The sequence below is a fragment of the Stigmatopora nigra genome, chromosome 19 (genome assembly GCF_051989575.1).
Source record: "Stigmatopora nigra isolate UIUO_SnigA chromosome 19, RoL_Snig_1.1, whole genome shotgun sequence".
Classification (NCBI taxonomy): domain Eukaryota; kingdom Metazoa; phylum Chordata; class Actinopteri; order Syngnathiformes; family Syngnathidae; genus Stigmatopora; species Stigmatopora nigra.
In genome coordinates, this window is record NC_135526.1 from 3,121,078 (window position 1) to 3,141,452 (window position 20,375).

At 44.6% G+C, this 20,375-nt stretch overlaps 3 protein-coding genes across 5 annotated transcripts; 1 reads left to right on the forward strand and 2 right to left on the reverse strand.

Moving 5' to 3' along the window:
* On the reverse strand, nt 1–10,292 carry supt6h (SPT6 homolog, histone chaperone and transcription elongation factor). 2 transcript variants are annotated; one of them, XM_077740493.1, is made up of 37 exons: nt 10,132–10,292; nt 9,258–9,365; nt 9,034–9,198; nt 8,665–8,735; nt 8,425–8,599; nt 8,266–8,347; nt 7,891–8,149; nt 7,711–7,812; nt 7,504–7,617; nt 7,297–7,386; nt 6,820–6,962; nt 6,606–6,751; nt 6,401–6,508; nt 6,059–6,339; nt 5,049–5,203; nt 4,782–4,977; nt 4,565–4,704; nt 4,371–4,488; nt 4,235–4,311; nt 4,035–4,170; nt 3,829–3,966; nt 3,587–3,754; nt 3,394–3,521; nt 3,109–3,316; nt 2,890–3,037; nt 2,677–2,819; nt 2,442–2,582; nt 2,179–2,374; nt 1,947–2,092; nt 1,787–1,879; nt 1,596–1,709; nt 1,408–1,532; nt 1,228–1,340; nt 1,068–1,151; nt 825–1,006; nt 526–746; nt 1–440 (listed from the first exon to the last, which is right to left on the reverse strand). In XM_077740493.1, the coding sequence occupies exons 2-37, from the start codon at nt 9,355–9,357 to the stop codon at nt 239–241; spliced, it is 5,208 nt and encodes a 1,735-aa protein (XP_077596619.1). In that variant the 5' UTR covers nt 9,358–9,365; nt 10,132–10,292; the 3' UTR covers nt 1–238. The 2 variants fall into 2 exon arrangements, with proteins under 2 accessions (XP_077596619.1, XP_077596618.1); XM_077740492.1 differs by having other exon boundaries at nt 9,258–9,368; nt 10,132–10,291.
* A 233-nt stretch (nt 10,293–10,525) lies between these two features.
* Nucleotides 10,526–12,297, forward strand: sdf2 (stromal cell-derived factor 2). Its single transcript, XM_077740519.1, has 3 exons — nt 10,526–10,806; nt 11,393–11,589; nt 11,785–12,297. The coding sequence occupies exons 1-3, from the start codon at nt 10,590–10,592 to the stop codon at nt 12,085–12,087; spliced, it is 717 nt and encodes a 238-aa protein (XP_077596645.1). The 5' UTR covers nt 10,526–10,589; the 3' UTR covers nt 12,088–12,297.
* caln2 (calneuron 2) lies at nt 12,240–17,296 on the reverse strand. 2 transcript variants are annotated; one of them, XM_077740521.1, is made up of 7 exons: nt 17,278–17,296; nt 16,273–16,557; nt 14,827–14,951; nt 13,962–14,105; nt 13,776–13,888; nt 13,255–13,408; nt 12,240–13,078 (listed from the first exon to the last, which is right to left on the reverse strand). In XM_077740521.1, the coding sequence occupies exons 3-7, from the start codon at nt 14,942–14,944 to the stop codon at nt 12,951–12,953; spliced, it is 657 nt and encodes a 218-aa protein (XP_077596647.1). In that variant the 5' UTR covers nt 14,945–14,951; nt 16,273–16,557; nt 17,278–17,296; the 3' UTR covers nt 12,240–12,950. The 2 variants fall into 2 exon arrangements, with proteins under 2 accessions (XP_077596647.1, XP_077596646.1); XM_077740520.1 differs by lacking the exon at nt 17,278–17,296 and having other exon boundaries at nt 16,273–16,600.
* Nucleotides 17,297–20,375: the final 3,079 nt, after the last annotated feature.

Sequence of the window (20,375 nt, forward strand, 5' to 3'; positions counted from 1 at the left end):
TTACAACAAAAAAGACTGGTTTTTATTATTTCTTACAAAGATTCTGTCTTTGTTTGCGAAAGCTGTCTATTTTCAGTCCAAGTATTCCGCTTCCCCCCGTGCGACCGGTCTGGCCCACCTGAGACCAAGCTAAGAGCGACGTGAACCGTAAACCGCGTTACGGCTCGTCAGCTTCCAATAACACTGAGCGGTACGTCACCGCGGAAACAGATGGGGTGGGGGGAAGGGGGGTGCCCTACTATCGGTCCATCTCATCCAGCAGGGGCGTGGCATCCCCAGCTATCGACATGGGCGTGCTTTCGATCATGGGGCTGGGCGAAGGTCGTGGGGTCATCCTCTGAGACTTCTTCCGTCCCTCCGCCTCTTTTTCTTTCAGCCATTGTTCGGCCATCTTGCCCCAGTCCACCGCCGCCGTGGAGCCTCCGACGCTGCTGCTTGGCCTGACGAGTGGAATGACGTTTGGAAGTTAGAAAAAAAAAAAAAACATAAAAAATGGACACGGCAGCACCAATTTTTGAGACTCACTTTGGCTGCTGATGTTGTGGCGTCCTGCCTCTTGATGATGACACTGACGGTGACGGCGTGCCGGTCGCGTGGTGGTTGTGGTGGGACACGTGAGGGTGGTTCGATTGGGGGGTGGAGCCCGGGTACTGTGGTGTACCCAGAGTCGGCTGGCTGGGCGTGGCGTATGAGTAGCTGGGCGTCATAAGAGGCGTGGCCATGGGCTGCTGGGGTGTGGCAAAGACCTGCACAGGTGGAGTGAAGACAATAAAGTCACAAGTTGCAGTGCAAGCACAACATGAGTCATATGGAGAAGCACGGACGTGATAGGCCGAGGAGCTGCCGCCTCCACCGGTGCTTCCCCCGTATCCATATTGGCTGGATCCCCACTGCGCCGGGGTGGTGTTGGGGTTTTGGTTCTGGCCTTGGCCGGTGACGGCGGCGATGGCGTTGAACATTTGCGAGGTCATGTTGCGCGGGAGCGAGTTGACGGCTCGCGTCAAATCTGCAAATAGAAGGCGGTCACGACCAGACGGGGAAGAAGGGCAGACAGTCAGGAGACTCACCGGCGATGTTGATGTTTGCCGGTGTGGCATTGAGCGAAGCCGGCGTGCGCGTACGACTGCTGCTGCTGTTGGTGGGCGTGATGCCTAGGCCAAAGTATACAGGTGGTAAGTGCACGGCGAATGAGCCCCATCTCTGCGGGAGTCGTGTCATTTTCATTACCTGGGACTGGCTCCTGGTAGTGGTCCTTGAACCAGCGGAACAGGCCATTGACCGAGGGGAAGATCTGGGAGCGGTATCTAAAGCCATCCGGGGTGATGGTCACGTACTCTACCCTGTGAAGAGCCATAGAGCCTGGCATCAGAGCCAATGGTGAGTTGTCAGGGGAGGGCGGTCACTAACCGTGGTTTTCCTCGAGGTTGGTATCCCAGCAAGAACTTTCCAGGCAGAGCTTTACACGCCGACACAAAGTAAGGAATGAAGGTGGGTTTTTCCCTCTTGGTCCTGACCAGCAGCTCCTCCATTTTCTACCAAGGCAAAAGCAATTGGTTAGCATCCCCGTTCCCCAATGGGAGTCATGACAAACTCACATCCTTGGTTCCTCCGTGGCACTCTTGAAAGTATTTGTGGCTCAGCAGGTCGCGGGCAAATGACGCCATTGGTTGGATGAAGCGTGCAGTGATTTCATCCAGGTCTTCAAACTCCTGCAATAATGGAAGCCTTTCATCAAGACTGGAAAAGTTTTTCAAGATGGTCGCCACACTTAGTGTCATGGCTTAACCTCATTGTTGATCCAGAGTGCATGTCCCAAGCTGAAAGCATTCTCTTTGCCTTCCTCCCTCACATCCACGTGTTGGTAGATGCCATCCGCCACCTGGCAAAGGCACAAATGTTAAGAGAGGTGCTGCAAGGAGACCCCACCCAGGTCATCATCTTCTTACCTTCCAGGTGACGGTGAGATGGTTCTCTCCCTTGCTGCTGGGTCGAATGATCAGGTCTCCCTGATCCAGTGTTTCCATCATTTTCTCAGCCTGGTTGAAGCTAATGTTGTGGAAGTTGGGGTGGGCAATGACACGCTTAATGTACGCTGCAGAGATGGAAAAAGGAAAGCGCGAGGTTAGCCGAGCCGGAGGTGGCGTGTGGGGGGAGTCGAGTACTCGGTTGCCGACTGACGTGTGCGTTGTTGTTTCTTCTTCAGCTCCTCGTCCAGCTTTAGATCTTCCGATTCGGCATCAAAATCGTAGTATGTGTCCTTGGGCAGCTTCCACTCGTTGTTTTTGTCCGACAGGTCAGAGGTGCGGCAAGTGAGGTCCACGCTGAACTTCTCGATGTCAATCTTCATGATGCGACAGTGGACCGTCATACCCACCTGCAACACCAGACCCCTTTTGTGAGCAGCAAGCCTAAAAGCAGCGCCAACGAACACTCAACCTCACCTTCACCCTCTCCTCTGGGTGCTTCACCACTTTGTCGCTCAGAAACTTAGTGGGGATGAAACCCTGTACGCCGTTGTCCAATCTACTGCGCACCCCGATGGCTTGCCCGGGACACGAGCCGCTGTCAAAGTGGTTCCACACCTGCGGATGGCAAAAAATGAGCCATGTTGGTCCCTGGACTGCTTGTTTTTCCTCCACGTCAGGGGAAGGGGGGGTTGCAAAGCTATTACCCCACCTCGCTAAGTTCTGGGAAATTGTCTTGCTGACAGAAGGGACATTGCCATAAACCTGTGCTGTCATTGCGAATAGCCTGGTCGTAGCTCTCTCCTTGGGGGCGCCGATGAGCAATGCCGGTCACCACACTAGTGATCAGCTTACCTGGAAATTACAAAATAGGGCATTGGTTTGTTCACCAGACCTACATCCCATCGCTTTGAAGACTCCTTACCGATGTAGAAGGTCTCTGGAGTCTCCTTGGTGAGCAGGTTGAAGACCTCCTCTGTGTTGGGGACTCTGTATGGGACTCGCAGGTCTTTGTACCTGCAACTCAGCTCGGCTCTGATGTCATACAAAGTGATGCCTTTGTTTCCATAACCCTACAGACGACAAACAGTTATGTTGAAACGGGATTGGATGCCCACGGGCAGGTCAGAGATCTGGCACCAACCTGTCTCTCCAGCTCCTCGGCAAAGGCGTCCAAGTCCAAATCTTTTAACCGCTCAGGGTTCTCCAAGATCTCTTCGAGGGCACCTGACGGGTTGGCGTCGTCGGCAGACTCGTCATACTCCAACGCGTCCACGGCCATCTTGCGGGCCCACTCGTAGGTCTCCGGGTGGACACGTGAGCCGTCTAGAACCTCGATGTAAGAGTCGGTACTACAAAAAAAGAAATAAAAGGTCAAAATGAGTGAGGTGGAACACGGAGGGTGGGCGATGTGGCGAGCCCGTCGGACCTGTCCCCGAGCGACGCAGTGTCAATCTTAATGAAACCGGCGCAGTTGATGAACACCTTCGGGCCCATGTGACACATAGTGACCAACTGGGTTCTGTTCTCCAGACGTGTGTTGTTTTGCTTGAGGATCTGCATGACAGACTCATTGCGGTCAGGCCCCGAGAAATAGAAAAGAGCCCACGTCGTCAACCCACCTTGAGAAGGTGCGAGCCCTTCCTGGGACCCAAACCACACACAAACTGGACCAAACTCTGAGTGTGAGGGTGAGCGATGGCCCTGTTCACGTCCACGCCCACCTCATTGACCCGATTGATGAACTCGCAGTATAGAGCCGAGAGGAGTTCCTCCTTCACCACGTGCTCCTGTAAGCCACGAATAAAAAACTTGTTTGGCCCCAGTAGAGAGAGATGTTTTCAAATACCACGCGGCAACTAACCTGTAGGGGGTGCAGCTTGAGGCAGAGGATGTCTTCGTCGGAGCTGCAGACCTGAGCGTACTCCACCAGGGGATCTTGGATCTTCCTGGCGACTGACACAGCCTGGCGCAGCAAGGGTGGGTAATCCCGAAAATCCGTCTACAGGTAACAAGGGCGGGGTGTTAAGATGGCTTTCGGATATGGCGGGCGGGGTTGGGCTCGAGTACCTCCGACTTTTTGCTGTTCATGTAGAGCGTAGCTAGCTCATTGTCGACTAGCTCCACGCCGACGGCAGGTAGCGACGACTCTTGCTCCAGCTCCCCAATGGTCCTCTTGATGTCCTCCATGATCATTTGAGCATCTCTGCAAGGAGGGGCAGGTTCGACACGACGCCTTGGGACTAGTTCATTGCCACAAAAGTTCTTACCGATTCTCCCCGGCAACTGCTACCACGTGAGGCTTCTTGCCAGACAAAAACTTCTTGAGGCTCTCGAGGTCGTTAGCCTGAGGAGGGCAAAGTTAATGCGCGTGGCTCAAACGGAGTTGCCGACCTTCCGACTCACCTTCCTCTCTCGTTCTTCCTCTCTGAAGGCGTTCCTCCTCTTCATGAAGTATGGCAAGCGCAGAAAGTCCGCCACCTCGCCTTCACCGTTGATCAGAGCGCAGAAAACCGGCGTGTCTCTACGGGAATTGACAAAAACCCACCTCTGTCTTTTAGTGGGAGGTCTCAGGAGATGGATCTCAGTGGGCACTTTACCTGCTGGGCGCGTAGGCCACTCCAAGCACTCTGATGCCTTTGCCCTGACTCTCGTCCATCAGGTCATCGTCTTCCTCAACCTGCTGGTCGGGCCTGTAAGGCGATACTTTCAACCAGTTGTACAGTCGCCGGCAGCATGACTGCACCCAGAACAATGAAAAAAGCCGTGAGATGGTGACATTTTTTCCGTGTCTTAAACCGGGCGATGATCACGCACCCGCACGATGCTCTCTTTGGCTTCGGCTATGAGCTTGCTCTTGAGCTCTTTGGCCATCTGAGGGTACAGGAACTGGTTGAGGGCTCTCTCGATGGCCGATGTGCGCTGCCTGTTCCACTCTTGCACCTGGTGGCTGAACTCGTCTCGGTAGTAGAACTGCTTTATCTCGTCAAAGTAGGTCTGGTCACCGGCGTACCTGATGGGTGAGACGGGCACCCGGTCGGATCAGAGAATCCGGTCCCGTTCCATTTCTGACCTTCTCCTTACCCTTTGACTCCGAGGAGATCAATGCAGATGTCGACAGACAGCAGCCCTTCGTCCTCGGCCAAACACATCTTGAGGAACTGATCCCCGTTAAGCTCCTTCACCGCCTTGTTTTTTAGGTACTTGAAGGAGTATGCAAAGTGAGCCTCGTCCACCTCCTGTCAAACAATTGCATACGAGGTAACCAGAGTAAACAATTAAGGTCGGAATTAAAACAAGCTAACACATATACATATAATGATTGATATTTTCACATAAATATAATGATTAATATTTTCACATAAATATAATGATTAATATTTTCACATATAAATATAATGATTAATATTTCCACATATAAATATGATTAATATTTCCACATATAAATATGATTAATATTTCCACATATAAATATGATTAATATTTTCACATATAAATATGATTAATATTTCCACATATAAATATGATTAATATTTCCACATATAAATATGATTAATATATCCACATAAATATGATTAATATTTCCACATAAATATGATTAATATTTCCACATATGAATATGATTAATATTTCCACATATAAATATGATTAATATTTCCACATATAAATATGATTAATATTTTCACATATAAATATGATTAATATTTTCACATATAAATATGATTAATATTTTCACATATAAATATGATTAATATTCTCACATATAAATATGATTAATATTTTCACATATAAATATGATTAATATTTTCACATATAAATATGATTAATATTTTCACATATAAATATGATTAATATTCTCACATATAAATATGATTAATATTCTCACATATAAATATGATTAATATTTTCACATATAAATATGATTAATATTCTCACATATAAATATGATTAATATTTTCACATATACATATAATGATGAATATTTCAAGCACATTTATAATAGTACCCAAAATAACCAACATTCTCCCTGCTATTATACATTTGCATGAAATCCTATAATCCTTTTTCTTTTTATTTATAACAAATACAAATACCTTTTTGCCCTTCTTTGTGGGCTTGATGTTGATTTTCGCCCTCTCCTGGAAGGTCTGACGTAGCACGTGCCTGACCAGAGGCTCGCGGGCTATCTGCATGGCCACCATGTAACGCGTGCCCTCCAGGACGGCCTCTGGGCTGGGGAACTGGCTGCAAACGTAATCCTTGGCCAACTCCACGGGCTCGGCGGGGAACTGCTCCGTCTCGTGGCGCTGGTAACTGTCTCGCAGGTTCTCGCCGAACTGCTCGGGCGTCAAGCCGAACTTCTTGGCCAGGCCGTCTGGAATGAGGTCGGGAGACCGTGAAGCCCAGAGCAAAACTGTAGTGCAAAGTATACATACCGAGTCCCACGCTCTGACAGATGCTGTACATGTCCCTGCGAGACGCCAGCTTCAGGTCTGGAGCCTTCTGTTCCTCTTCTTCTTCTACCTCCACCTCCTCCTCTTCCCCTAGAATTATATGCGAGAATTTTCCAAATTCAATGATTTGGGGTCAATTTTAAGGGTATGGCTTATAATATGTGAGTTCTTCAAACTGTTCACCCACCGTCTTCAGTCACTTCCTTGATTTTGCGGAGCCTCTTCTTGGTGGCCTTGGCGGAGTTCTGCATCTTAGGAATGTCTCGCCCATAGTAGAGCAAGAAGTGGTTGTACACATCGCCCAGTTCTTCCAGAGTGTGGACATCCTTAAGCCTAAGCAAAGCGTCACCAGTGGGATTAATCACAAAGCAGAAGACAGACAGACCGACGGAGAGACCGACCTCTCCATATCCGCTGTGTCCAATGGCCGGATCCCATCTGCCAAAGGTTTGTCAGGGTCTGCGGAGATCTGTTCGAACTGGTAGGACTGCATCTTTTGAAAAAGTCGAGTCAGGTTCTGCTTCCGCGTCTTCAACTGAGTCCACTAGAGTATGGACAAAAAAGTGTTAGTAAAGAAAAGACCCATACTTCCAAAGGTACACTTTTTACTTTGAAAAATGTCAAGGTACACCACCTTATGAAAATCTAATTTAAAATTAACAATATTAAGTCAGTCTCCTCAAACTTGTATCAACAGGAATCAAATAATGATGTCTGAAGACCCCAAAAAACCTCCAGTTTGAGTAAAATTAAGCAATATAACGATTTTAATCTCAAAATTTGATGACAGGTCATTTCAATATTGTAGAAATCTGCTAATATTACATGAGTAGTTGGAAAACACTGTCCTACTTAACAATGGAGCCAAATGCGAGTACCTTTTCATCCCACTGCCACACCTTCCACAGATCATTGATGTTCAGTTCCGGTTCCACGTATTCTTTTCTGTAGAACGCAATGAAGGGAACCTAGAGGAGAGGAAAAAAAAATTAAATTCAAAACTTTTAGATTTTAATCAATGCGAATGCAAAATGAGAGCAGCATCCAAACCACAGTCAGGTTAAAGTGTGTTTCAATGAACAAACCTCAAACTGTTGGTTCCTCATGAAGTTGAGCGCCTCTTTAATCTTGGCAATGGTGCTGGGGCCTCTCCGGCTGAAGTTTGTTGTTGTGCCGCGCTCCAAGTAGTCAGTGCTCTCCTGCTCGCGGGACAGGTGGATAAATATACGGCGCCTGGCTCATGGCGGCTGGTGACCTCCTTTTTAGAGAGACCGTTTGGCTGCTCACTTTACCTGAATGGAGATTGTGAGCGTTGAAAAACCATGTCTGAAGATCCAATCCGCTTCTTCCTCCAGCTCTTCATCCTCTGCGGCTTTGACGGGGATCGATCGCAACTAAAGTAAGGAGGAGATTGTCTGAGTGAGACATTCAATAGTACTTGTTGATCGTTTTTGGGCTATTGAAGTGCCCACCTGGAACCTCTCAGGCATGTCTGTCGTGCGAATCTCATTATCCTGGTCGGTCATGTGACTGCTCTCCAATTCACTGGGCTCATAGATCTCAAAGATGCTCTTGCGGCCCTGCCGTCTCTTGATCTGCTTCTTGGGCCTGTCCCAGCTTTCTTCATCTTGGTCCTCCTCTTCCTCCTCCTCACCCTGGTCGTAGGCATCGGCGTCGAATTCGGCAAAGTCAAAGTCGCCGCCGAAGATCTCCTGGGCCTCTTGCAGGGCCCTGTGGGAATGAAATGAGCACAGATTTGATCAACGGGAAGCTTTCCATTCAATTCTAAAGCTGTGTAAAGTAGTGATGGATGAGATGAGGCATCACGGATGGTTTCATTGACTCACGCATCTGTGTAGCCCGAGAATTTCTTGCCCCTTTTCTTTGTAATGGGTTGTCCATCATCATCCACGATAAAGTCATCAATATCTGTAAAGTTGAGGGAAAATAATCATTACACTTGCTAATAATTGACTCGTGCCGAGATTTGACTCCTCCTCCTATACCCGATTCTTCGTCCTCTCCTTCCTCTTCATCGTCAGCCTGCTGGAGAGGCTCGTGGACGGCCTCGCCATCTTCCAATTCGCCCTCCGCGTCGCCGTGGAAGATTTCATCGGCGATCAGGTCCTTCTCGTCATCGTCGTCGTCATCCAGCATTTTCACACGGTCATATTTCTTCTTCTGTGAGTCAGAATCGGTAGCATTTAGAGGCGTTTTTTGGGGATGAAGATAACAAGCATGCTTACCCTCCTCTTGACTTTGACTCCCAGGTTTTCCTCAATGAGGTCAAGGTCATCTTCATCGAGATCATTGTAACCTGGGAAAAGTGTCAGAAAAGACATGGATGTCAAAAGTACGGTCTGTGGGATGGAAGCGGCCCATGTATTTATGACCATTTATTTATTATTTGTCGTTTTGTGTGTTTTTGCTATTTGTGCACTATGAGGCAAAAGCTTTAGATCTCATTATACTGGTATAATGACAATAATAGCACTCAACCCAATTGCTATTATTTTTTTTTTTTTTTTTACATGCTGTAAAACTAGAATTTCTCATCTTTCAGTGCCATTGAGCAGACATGCATTTTGTTCCCCCTCTGCCAAATTTAAACTTACTTCGCTTCTTCCGCCGATGCCTGACTTCCTCCTCGTCATCGCTATCAACGACACTCGCACTCTTTCGACCTTCGTCCTCCTCTTCCTCTACCTCACCGTCGTCAATGAGCCCGCGCAAGTTGCCACGCTCATCCTGGTCTTCTGTATTTTCCTCTTCCTCCTCATCTGTGAGCAAATACTGTATGAGCGCAACGCGAGGACACCCGTCGGTCGCCGCATCTCACCATCATCCTCCATGAAACGCTGTGTCTTCTTGGGCTTCAGGTCTTTTTCTTCAAACTCCTCCTCAGACTCCTCGGCCTCGCTTTCAATAAAGTCCGACATGACTGGCGCTGCTGTCCACGCATTGGCAATTCCAGAGGGTAAACAAAGAACATCATGAAGCATTTCATCACACTCAAATTGGAAATAGTATTTTACTAGAAAATACACGAAAATAAACAAGATAAATAAATAGTGTTCTTGAAGAGCGTCACAGTGTATCCTAAAAAATCTAAGGTTTACCAATTTAGGCCAGATAACAACTCAAGATTTGAGGCAAAAATCGGAATCTTGTCGTGTAAAATCAATGAAGCCATCTTGTTTTTAATATGAAGTATTTTATGGTATATGGTAGTGAAAAAGAAGAGGAGCAATGTCGCAATGCGGACAGCATCATCAACACGACATCTGAACACTAACTAGTTCATTGCTCAGAAGGAACATAATCGTGAGTTATAATCACAATAATAGTAGTTTGACACGACTTCGTGGAAAAACTTCATTTGATCTAACCTGCCTTAAAAACAAAAACAAGCAATGTTGTTTCCCAATGCACTCGCCTGTTAGCCCGCTAGCATTGATGATCTAGCATGCATCTTTTAGATCGATCTGAGCAATGATGTTTACGGGTTGTCTAAAATTCATTCTTCTATGTAAAAAAACTGTAAAACGCACAAGGAAATATGTTTTAGCAGAAAAGGGGAGGCTCCGATGGGGAATAATTCCCGCTTGAGAGCAGGCTTAATTGCAATGCTAACTGTAGCATTAGCATCAACACCTACTGGAACACACGATCGGTGGCGCCACGACACCGGAGATCCAAGAACCAGTACTTACGCGTCCTGCAGTCTCGCTGCGGAGAGAAGTCTTGAAGAAAAAAAGAAAATTATGTTCGCAGTGTTTTGTGTGCGATTTTTACAGAAATGGCGGACGGCGTGATGGCTTCCGGGATGCCGGGCACGACTTCCGACGTTTTCAATGGCACTATGTTGCCCCCTGCTGGTACATCCTCACTTTACGGTGAAAAATTGCATTATGTAAGGGTTGATCTCACGTTTTAGGCTATTTACTATTCTTATGTAAGCGTATGTTTATGTATGTTGCATAACACATATGTAGGTAATACAAAACAAATGGTACCTTTACGACGATTGGGTTTTCACTTGCATATACTATAGATACAGATCGTGATGAATAGTATCAATAAGACGTTGTTGTCGTTGTTTTTCCACCTCGCCACCAGGGGCGCTGTGGTCAACGGGCTGTGTGTCGTCCTCGATGACGCCATCACAGCGATGGAAGCCTGGGACGGAAAAAGAAAAAGAACGATGGATTCGTTAAATTGTGCTCTTATATCTCGCCTTCTGACTTTTATTTTTGTCTTTTCGTCGTTCTTTTTCCGTTGCTCGCTTGGCACAGAGTTGACGTTCGTCACGTGCGGCTCGGTATTGAAACTTTTAAACATTAAACACAATGTGAGACTCCACTCGCATGACGTCCGTTACGGCTCAGGTCAGAACCCCCACATGCAAATAATTCCCAGTTTTATCAATAACAAATAAATTACTTTTGATGACAATTCTTTTTGGCACGTTGAAACAAGTCGTGTGTTGCACCTGCTTCGGTTTTAACTGTCCAATGTCTTTGATGACGCTTTCAATTTACAATTCGGAGCGAATTTGTATGACGTGTCCGTCAAATGTTCAATGTATATAGTATACACTTACTCAACATTTTTGTTTTTTTTTCACAATAAAACATTGAAAATTAAGTGACAAACTTCTATTTCAACATAACCTGAAACAGTTAATAAAAACTGGTTGTTTGCTAACAGCAACATTTACCAGACCTAAACCATATGTTGCATGTAAACAATGTTCCATCCTAATTCAATATTCAAGTAATGTTATCATTTTTAACTCGCCAAAATAACATCCCGATTAGTTAAGAAAAACTCCTTCACTACTAACCATCAAGGATGAAGTGTGTAGGATTTTCAAAGTAAACAAGTTATCATTTAGCTTTAGTCCACATCCTATTACTAAGTATGTAATGGCCTGTGACCTTTTCCCATTTACGACATACTCTTTTGAAACAGGTAGTGGCCAACAGTCGGTGACGGGTGTTACCAGCGCGGAAGACAGCAACAGCTACTGGCGCATCCGCGGCACGGACGATGCCGCCTGTCATCGGGGAAGCGCCATCAAGTGTGGACAAAACATCCGACTGACACACGTCAACACGGGACGCAACCTACATAGCCATTACTACAGCTCGCCACTGACCACCAATCAGGTGGGGATCAACGTCTATTGCAATACGAGGAGATCTAAATACACAAAGTACTGAAGTACTCCCTAAAAGGGTCATAGATATACCACTATTCATTTTCTGAATGTCGTGGAGGGGGGGGGGGTGGCTGGAGACAAATAAAATGAATGCATTTTAGAAACAATGCACTTTTTACATGGATCTGATGTTTCCATATAGGAAGTGAGTGCATTTGGCGAGGAAGGCGAGGGTGACCACCTCGATGAGTGGACGGTGGAGTGTGGGGAGGCGGTGTGGAAGCGGGCCGCAGCCGTCCGCTTTCGCCACAAAGCTACCGAGGCCTCGCTGGCGGCCACGGGGAAGCAGTACGGCCGGCCAATCAGCGGTCAGCATGAGATCCACGCGGCTGTCGGTGCCGGCCAACAGGGTTTGTGGAGAGCGGCTGAGGGTATGTTTGTCAAGCCAGACGACGGCCCTCAAGCTGCCCAGCGGGATGCCGGATACCCACACACAGAATTCTGAGAACTTTGCCATTTTTCTGAACTCGCTGCCTAAATGTTCTGACTTTCTGTCCGTGAACAAATCGCCCTTTGCGCAAAACTTTTGGATACAATAAAAAAAAAAGAAATGAACTTGGTTTGACTGCAGTGTTGAGCGAGCGCGTGGCAGTATTTATTGTCCTTTTTGTGTGTTTAGGTGTTTCACATCTTGAAATAAAAAAAGTGAAATCTATCTAATTTTCCAGTTGCTTTCATTTCTCTTGATTTTTGGAATACATACATCTAATTTCTTTAGTCCTTATCATCACAATTGAATAAGTCACCGATGGAAAGTTGGCCTTTTCTTACCGAAACAAGGCTTTATTGCATAATCAAGATTTACATAGTAGAAGATGAAGCTGATGTGGAGTATTGCTCTTCCGACTCTTCGCAAGCCAAATCACCCAGGTCAAAAAGTGAGCTTTCAACCAGCGCCAATTGAGCGTTAATTTGCATATATGCCCGATGATGTCATGTTCTTTTGCATCCGTCGTTTTAAGTGCTATGGACTCAAGCATTACAATCGTGTCTATTTCAAATGGATTTGGGCATTTTGAATGGTGCAAAGATGATCACATGCTATATATCTATCTATATATATTTATATATATATATATACACTTTTTAAAATCAACTTCATAAATAAGAAAAATAATTGGATAGTGAAAAATCAAGAATCAGTATTTGCAACAAAAAAACAAATTCAAGTTGAGATAGTCAATGATAGCTGCGCTTCTCATGATGATCCCATGTGGCGTGTCTGGGCATCATCAGCAAGGTCATCCAAACGTGATCTTTTGCTCCTGAGGTCAAAAAAAAAAAAACGTGGCGAGACGCACACTCTTTTCACTCCATGCCGTTGCGCAGCATCTGATTGGCCGCAATGAGCATGACGCTGATGATGAATGCCATAGCAAAGGCGCAGATAAGACTTTTCCTCACACAGGTCTGACGGTTCTTTTTCTTGGGATGAACTGAAGCCACATGGGAAGAAACAGTTTAAGAATCCCAAAATAAATTGACTTTGCTCCAAGAAAGAATGCAAGTGTAGTGAATTTTCTTATCACTGGATGGACAGAAGCCAGAAAAAGAAACTGAAGACTACATAACACAAACATTGTGTAAACTCTACAAGTACTTCTATTCTGACCTCCTTCGTATTCGGGGCAGTTTCCTGACGTCTGGTTGAGGCTCTCCTCCTCGGTGATGATGATGTTCTCAATGTCCTTCATGGTCAGGTGCTCGCGGAAGGCGTGGAATAGAACCTGCTTGAGCTCGTCTAGCGACAGCTGCTGCATGTCAAACTGCACACGCACACACACGCAAAGGTGGCAGGGTGACTTTGCTTGGCTGCGGTACGCCAAAGGTCTTTCTACCTTAACTCTTCATCTGCCTCGGTGGCAAACAATGGTTTTAAATGCACAATTATAAACACCAAAATTGCCTACACTTGCACTAGATCATAATATTTTGTATACTGTATTTGCTTCATTTCATGTTTCTCTAAAAAAAGATATCTTCGAAAAACATTCAAATTCATCAGGGGCCATTATAAACAAATCATATTTCAAAAATAATTTGGCAGATTGGATTTTTTAATGGTTTTTTTTGGATAGGGAGCCACTCCACCTATAAATAATATCTGTATAAATCAAGTGGGTCATGGGTCACCTGCCAGAAGATGTTGTCAATGGTGTTGCCAAGGAAACCCTCTCTGTTGTCAGACGATAAGAGCTTGGGCCCGAGTATCGTCATGAACTCGTCAAAGTCCACCAGCCCGTCTCCTGCATACATAGCGTGGAAAATAATCCAAAAGCAGGCTGAAGCTCTTTGGAGGCAAAAGTGGCAATTCCTCACCGTCCATGTCGAGCCGCTGCATGATGATGGCAAGCTCCACTTCACTGGGCATGTAGCCTAACGAACGCATGGCCATTCCCAACTCCTGCTTGGAGATGAAACCGTTCCCGTCTCTGTCCAGCACGCGGAAGGCCTCGCGGATTTCTGCCACAAATTTGCATAACTTTGTTCAAATTAAAACTTCAGAAATAACCTTATGTACCCCTGATATTGTATTCAAGTCGATAGCTGCTTCCTGGTCACGTCTACAACTCCTTTCTCCCGATTGGTTTGGTGATAAGATAGATGGTCGCCAAGTGGTTGGTGAATCGGGAATCAATGAATCAAACGGGACCAATTTGCTCACCAGGCTTTTGAAAAACAAAGAAACTTTGCCAAGATTTGCAACCTAACCATTTGTATGCAGTGGGTGAAGAGCTGCTACCTAATGTAAATGCATGCATGTGTGTGTGTGTGTGTGTGTGTGTGTGTGTGTGTGTGTGTGTGTGTGTGTGTGTGTGTGTGTGTGTGTGCATGTGATTGATGAAAGGCCCCGAGAAGGCGTGCCGAGAGCTTGGGTCGCACTTGAAATGATGAACAAGCTCAGGTGATCCTTGAAGAACCTTCACAAGCACTTAAGCAAGTTCAGAATCCCATTCTGATAAGCAGCATTATATGTTGTTTTAATACTGTAATCAATCAATGTAAGATATGCAGTCATTCAGATAACCTGTTTTAACAAATTCTCAATCACACTCTCTATCACTGCCATTCAAGTTTACATCTGAAAAATACAATAATGATTAATAGTTTTAAAAAAAAATCTAATACGATTTACTTTAAATAACAAAAACATGCATAGTCAAATGTCTTAAGTAGTTCTGACCTCCCAGTTCTTCCGTGGAGATGCTGTTGAGCTTGAAAGCTTGCGCGCCTTCGGCCAGAGAACTCGCCAAATAGTTGTCGGGATAGAGGAGGCCCGCACGCACGTGATGGAACGGCATCTTCCTCCTATGCACACACACACAGACGGCGTTGAAATGGCAGCCAAAACGATTGGCCCTGACCATTTTTATCCTTTCTGTAATTACTGTTACTGTAATTTCCATTTAACAGACTGTTATGGGGCACTGGGGCTCTAATGGAGATGACCTTTGAACTTGCCAGCTTACCACCATTACCATGACTGTGTTCAGCTGTGTAATAATCAAAAGTGTATAGTTTTAGGGTTGCCATGTAGTTGGGATGGAGGATTACTGCACTGTGGAAAATGAAGCATGGCATCAGTAGCCGCCTCACGTCATACCGTGTTTTTATGGCATGAGGAAGTAAACCAATTAGAAAAATGATCCTATTACTCGGGCCATATTTGTCTCAAGGTCAGCGTTTGATTCCTGTCAGGTCACCTTGTCTGCTCCATTTCCTTCTTTTCGACAATCAATCATTTCAAACTGTGCAATGTGCCAAATTGTAATTTGATTTTAAACTCAAACACTACCTTGGTAACTTCAGTACACACACACATTGTCATTTCATGCTACATCATGATTTAATCTTCAACTACTGTGAATACCAAATTTAACTGCCATCTACAATACGAATGGGGAGCAAACATCAAACCTAAGTACGCACCAAATTGTCATTTCATTTTAAACTAGAGTACCAGTTGGTGATTTCATTTTGATTCAACTTAAAACAGGAAATTGTCCCCAATCACCCTTCAACTTCAAATTTGAGTACATGTAAAATTGAAATCTCAAGTCAAACTAGAGTACATAACCAATCATAATTCTATATCAAATGCATGCCCAAATGTGATTGATTTCGTCCCGTTTTTTTGTCAGTTTTTTAAAAATTATCTGTTACATTTGTAGTTATACTTTTCATTGGAATCTTAAATTGTGCACCAGTACTTCCCTACTTCCAACTCTTGGATTCCACTCCAGTCCACCCCACAGCCAAGGAAGCTAAATCATCTTCCACACCGACATACAAAAACACAAGGTTTATATACACAGACAAGGGTTGATGACAATCACAATCACAAACACAAGTCAATCAGACCCAGAAGGGAGACCTTAAAATTCCCCCAAATTGCAATCTGACTTTAAAGCAAAGTTCGTAACGAACACTCATTTCACTCAAAAGTGGGGCACATACTAAAACACTATTTACATTGGAACTGGACTATGTATCAAATCCCGACTTGGCTTCCAATTGGAGTTAATGCAAAATGGTGCTGATGCTGGCTGGCCATGGCGCTCACTTCCCTGAGTCATATGTATCACAACAGGTGCAAAGATCCAGAAGCCCATTCCCGCAGGCAACCTACCTGCGGCACGCGGAGCCCACCGGCCCCCTCGCGCGCCGGTGCCCTCCCGGCTGGAGACGGGTCTCCGAGGAATCGGGACACTGGAGGCAGTTGGCGCTGGACTCCGTCTCGTAGCGCGCCGACCGCGTCCTCTCATCCGCACGCGTCCCACTTGTGACAATGATCAATGGGGCCAGCCATGGAATTGGGAAGGCGATCAATTAAGCCCAAGCTGCTCTCGTCGTCTCCTCGCTCCCGTTCTTCTTTTAGCGGACGGGAGGTGTCAAATCAAATGTTCCGTCTCATCTTCAAACGATGGGAAAGACCGACGCCACCACGCACGACCAGAGAGGGGGAGGTTGGGTGAGAGAGAGAGAGAATGAGATCGAGAGAGAGCAAGAGAGAGAGACATACATTTGCACATTCTCGTACCTGCCCATGGTTTTTCTTTTTCCATCATCCATCTTTTTCAATCATCCATGCCAGATATTTCACTTTGATACCTGTGATTCAAAAACAATGACAAATACAGAGAACAGTCCTTTTTTTCCAGATCCATTTTTTTTAAACTAAATTGATTTGAAAGAGAAAAATCAGTTGTTGTGTTTTCTTATAAGAAAAACTTCTATAGATACTCTCCATATATTAGATTTTTTTTTTGTACAATTTTATCATGAAACATCATTTTTACTTTTGTGGCCCAAACAAAGTGACATGGGGTGGGACGCATCTGGCCCCCCACGCTGCCACTTCCGCACCCGTGATTCATTATATATACTTATGTGATTCACTTGGGTTGAGTTAAAAAAAATTAATCAGCTTTGCCAATTTGAGATATTTTTCCTCAGCCAAGTATCAACAATATCTGATCATAAGCCTTGTATTGCAAATTGTATCAAATCCAGAGGTATCCAGATTTGATAGATATTGGCATTTCGGGAGCTGGTGTAATAATCCTAATGCACACAAACCCACATACACACACACACAAAAACAGCAACACACATGCCCAGAGTTGCATCGTACCACAAAATGTAGTCAAGCTGGAGGTAAAAGTTGCGCCTGGTCCTGCGAGGTTTGAGTCTGCAGAGTTTCATGAATAATTCAACACAACACACACACTCCCTTTTCACAAGATGGTTGTGTATGTGTATGTGTGTGTGACTGAGTGTGTGTGTGTTTAAGCAGCAACAAGGAGAACATTAGGACACTGCAAGTGAATGTTAACTGTGTGATACCTCCGCCAATGACATAAGTGAAGGCGGTCATAGTTGAATATTGTTACATTGGGGCGAATAAGGACGTTGCTAACCTTGACAAAAATTTTATTTAAAAAAAAATGTAGATGAAATAAATGTTTGACATTGGTTTGTCGTGTTAGTGCAAGGATTTTGTAGGCGTGTCCATCAGAAAATCCTCAAATCCTAGTTTAGATTATCTTTAAACTGTTTTTTTTTTAATGCTCATGCTTGAGAGCCATTGATGCTAGATGTCCAATTCATTTTGACTGGGAATGATTGCACATCCATTTATGGATATTTGGTCCCGACCATAATTTATTGCACAACAAAATCATAAAAAAATGTCACTTTTACAACAAGAGTTACGATCAACAAACCTCGCCCATAAAAAAAAAACAATCAACCCCGAAATAAGTTGAGACTTTTTCCAAAACTTTTCACTTCCTGCCATTTGGGCTTGATTTATTTTAGCCTTTAAAAAATCCGGAAACCCAAACACGGTTTAAAATCCCTAATGACATTAGCAGCGCCCGCTTAAACTCGCTAACAAGCCGCTGGCATGTGGAAATAATGAAGAACAAGAAAAGCGGGTGTTCTAAAATGCTGGCAAACAACACACATCTTTCCCTCAAAGTGCATTTGAATGCAGCATCATCATAATTTATTAAAGTTTTGGCACCTTTTAAAAGCTCAACTGGAACAACGTTTACATTTTTTATGAATTTTGGGACAACTTGGATTTATCAACACTCACAAAACATCAAAGACACATACTTTTGGGTGCATTTTCATGGAAAAATACACAAAGTTGTTTACAGAAGGGAATAAGGGCGATGAAGCAGTGTGTTTCAACGCCATTGACGGGAATACATGTCCAAATTATTTGGACACACCCACTTTTAAATCTATATGCAAATGAAGTATAAGCACATAGTTGTGGCAAAGGTTTAATCCAATCTAAAATATTACCTTAAAAGGAAATGTATTAAAAAGAATACAGACCAAGAATGAATGATAATTAAGTTCTGATAAGAGAAAAGAAAACCATCAAATTTATTCCAAAGTCTTAAATTGCCTAGCAACCAAATTTAATGGGCGGTTGACCAATTAGACAAAGGAGAGTCTTTACTATGCTTTAAAATGAGAATGTAAGGAATTTGTCTTCTCATGAAATGACCAGATGAACGACAAAAAAACACACAGAAAATGAGATAACGAGAGGAAGATAATTAAAAGTAAACATGATTAAAAAGCAATGAAGGCTTACACGCGGTCATGTGAAAATATTTCACTTCACAGGCAATGACTTAATCATATCAAAGCATCTCACATGGACGCCCACACGGCCAATCAATGTGGATTCAAAGAAGATTTGACTTGGATGATAAGCCAATTAGCCAAACGAGATGAGGCTGCGTCTGACCGCCCGTTTGCGTTTTACATCAAGACCAATTTGGAGTCAGAGTTGAAAAGTTCACAAAATCAAAGATTTTAAATGTTTCTATTATTACATTCATGTGGGCAGCGAGTGGTTGGCACGTCGGCCTCGCAGTTCTAGGGCCGGGGTTCAATCCCAGCATGTTCTCACTGAGCCTGTGTGAGTTTTCTCAGGGTATTCTGGTTTACATGGTAGGCTAAATGGTTGTTTGTCTCCAGCACCCCCTGTGACCCCTGTGAAAATCTATATTTCTATAAACAATTGAAAATAAAATGAATGAATTTAATGAGGGAACCAAACATATCAAACATATTTAAATAGTGACCCTGAAAGGGTTAAAACACTGCATTGAAAGAGTCAAAAATTCCCGCCGCCTACCAATGGAATTCTCGATTCTTATTCCAGCATTTGACCCCACGTTGACCCCGTGGGCCGAGCGGGCCCAATAAGTGCGTTATGCTGGGGTTCCCATGGCAACGGGCCGGAGAAGTTCCCCCTTAAAAATGGCAAAAGTGGTTTATTGCGGGAAAAGACAATCCCCGCGGCGCTGAAATCTAATAACGTTCCAACGGCCGAGCTGCCAATCGCAACACCTTGGTGGACACCGTTGACATCTGTTCTTCTTCTTTACGGTTTACTTCCATTATCGTCATTCATCGCTCTGACCTCCAAGTCTCCTTCCTCCCCGCCTCCCGCTCCTCACGTCGCACTTTGCGCTGCAAAATCCAATAAGTCTGTGCACGGTGGCGCCTACAAAAAATCTTGAGATAATAAACCAGCCAGTGGTAGAACCCGTCGGCCTCGCAGTTCTGCGGTCGGGGGTTCAATCCCAGGTGGGTCCTCACTGTATGGAGTCAAATATTTTTTTTCCATTTAAAATAACCAAATACAAATGAATCCATTCCCACACACAGAAAAAATCCACCTCCAAAATAGTACAGTAATATAACTTGAGATACAAACTTAATGCAAACCTAGACCAAGCTCTTGTCAATTCACTTGTATCTCAAGTCAAATGTTTCTCATTTAAAATAACTTCATACAATTTAATCCGCCCCCCTACTCCCAAAACCCACCTAATACTATATTACTATGGAAAAAGATGTTTTTAGTATTTCTAATTCACCACCTATGCTGACAAAGTAATAATCTAGTGGTTATGATCTGCAATAAAATGTGACATTATTATGTACATTACAGTATAGAGTTCTTACCTTTGGGACAGACAGTAGCAGGCAACGACTGTACTAAACTACAACATAAACTATATCAACTACCCTGGTTTGTGTTTACTAAGAATCTAATGTTACTTACCATCCAACCCAGTGGAGAAACTAGTAAATTTCTATAGGGGCAGTGGACAAGCCTGGGGGCACCATTACCCGCACATAGGTGGGAGTGGCGGAATGGCAATGCAAGACTCAAGGACATGGCAAGGACACTTT

Excerpts from the sequence above, each read along its gene's own strand:
- supt6h (XM_077740493.1), bottom strand. The coding sequence starts at position 9,357 with ATGTCGGACTTTATTGAAAGCGAGGCCGAGGAGTCTGAGGAGGAGTTT. Across the intron at positions 7,387-7,503 it reads TGAGGAACCAACAGTTTGAG|GTTCCCTTCATTGCGTTCTA; the intron begins GTTTGTTCATTG and ends CCTCTCCTCTAG. Across the intron at positions 3,522-3,586 it reads AGGGCTCGCACCTTCTCAAG|ATCCTCAAGCAAAACAACAC; the intron begins GTGGGTTGACGA and ends TCTGTCATGCAG.
- sdf2 (XM_077740519.1), top strand. The coding sequence starts at position 10,590 with ATGGAAGCCTGGGACGGAAAAAGAAAAAGAACGATGGATTCGTTAAAT. Across the intron at positions 10,807-11,392 it reads TGACGTCCGTTACGGCTCAG|GTAGTGGCCAACAGTCGGTG; the intron begins GTCAGAACCCCC and ends CTTTTGAAACAG. Across the intron at positions 11,590-11,784 it reads CGCCACTGACCACCAATCAG|GAAGTGAGTGCATTTGGCGA; the intron begins GTGGGGATCAAC and ends GTTTCCATATAG.
- caln2 (XM_077740521.1), bottom strand. The coding sequence starts at position 14,944 with ATGCCGTTCCATCACGTGCGTGCGGGCCTCCTCTATCCCGACAACTAT. Across the intron at positions 14,106-14,826 it reads CTCCACGGAAGAACTGGGAG|AAATCCGCGAGGCCTTCCGC; the intron begins GTCAGAACTACT and ends AATTTGTGGCAG. Across the intron at positions 13,889-13,961 it reads GCAGCGGCTCGACATGGACG|GAGACGGGCTGGTGGACTTT; the intron begins GTGAGGAATTGC and ends CTATGTATGCAG.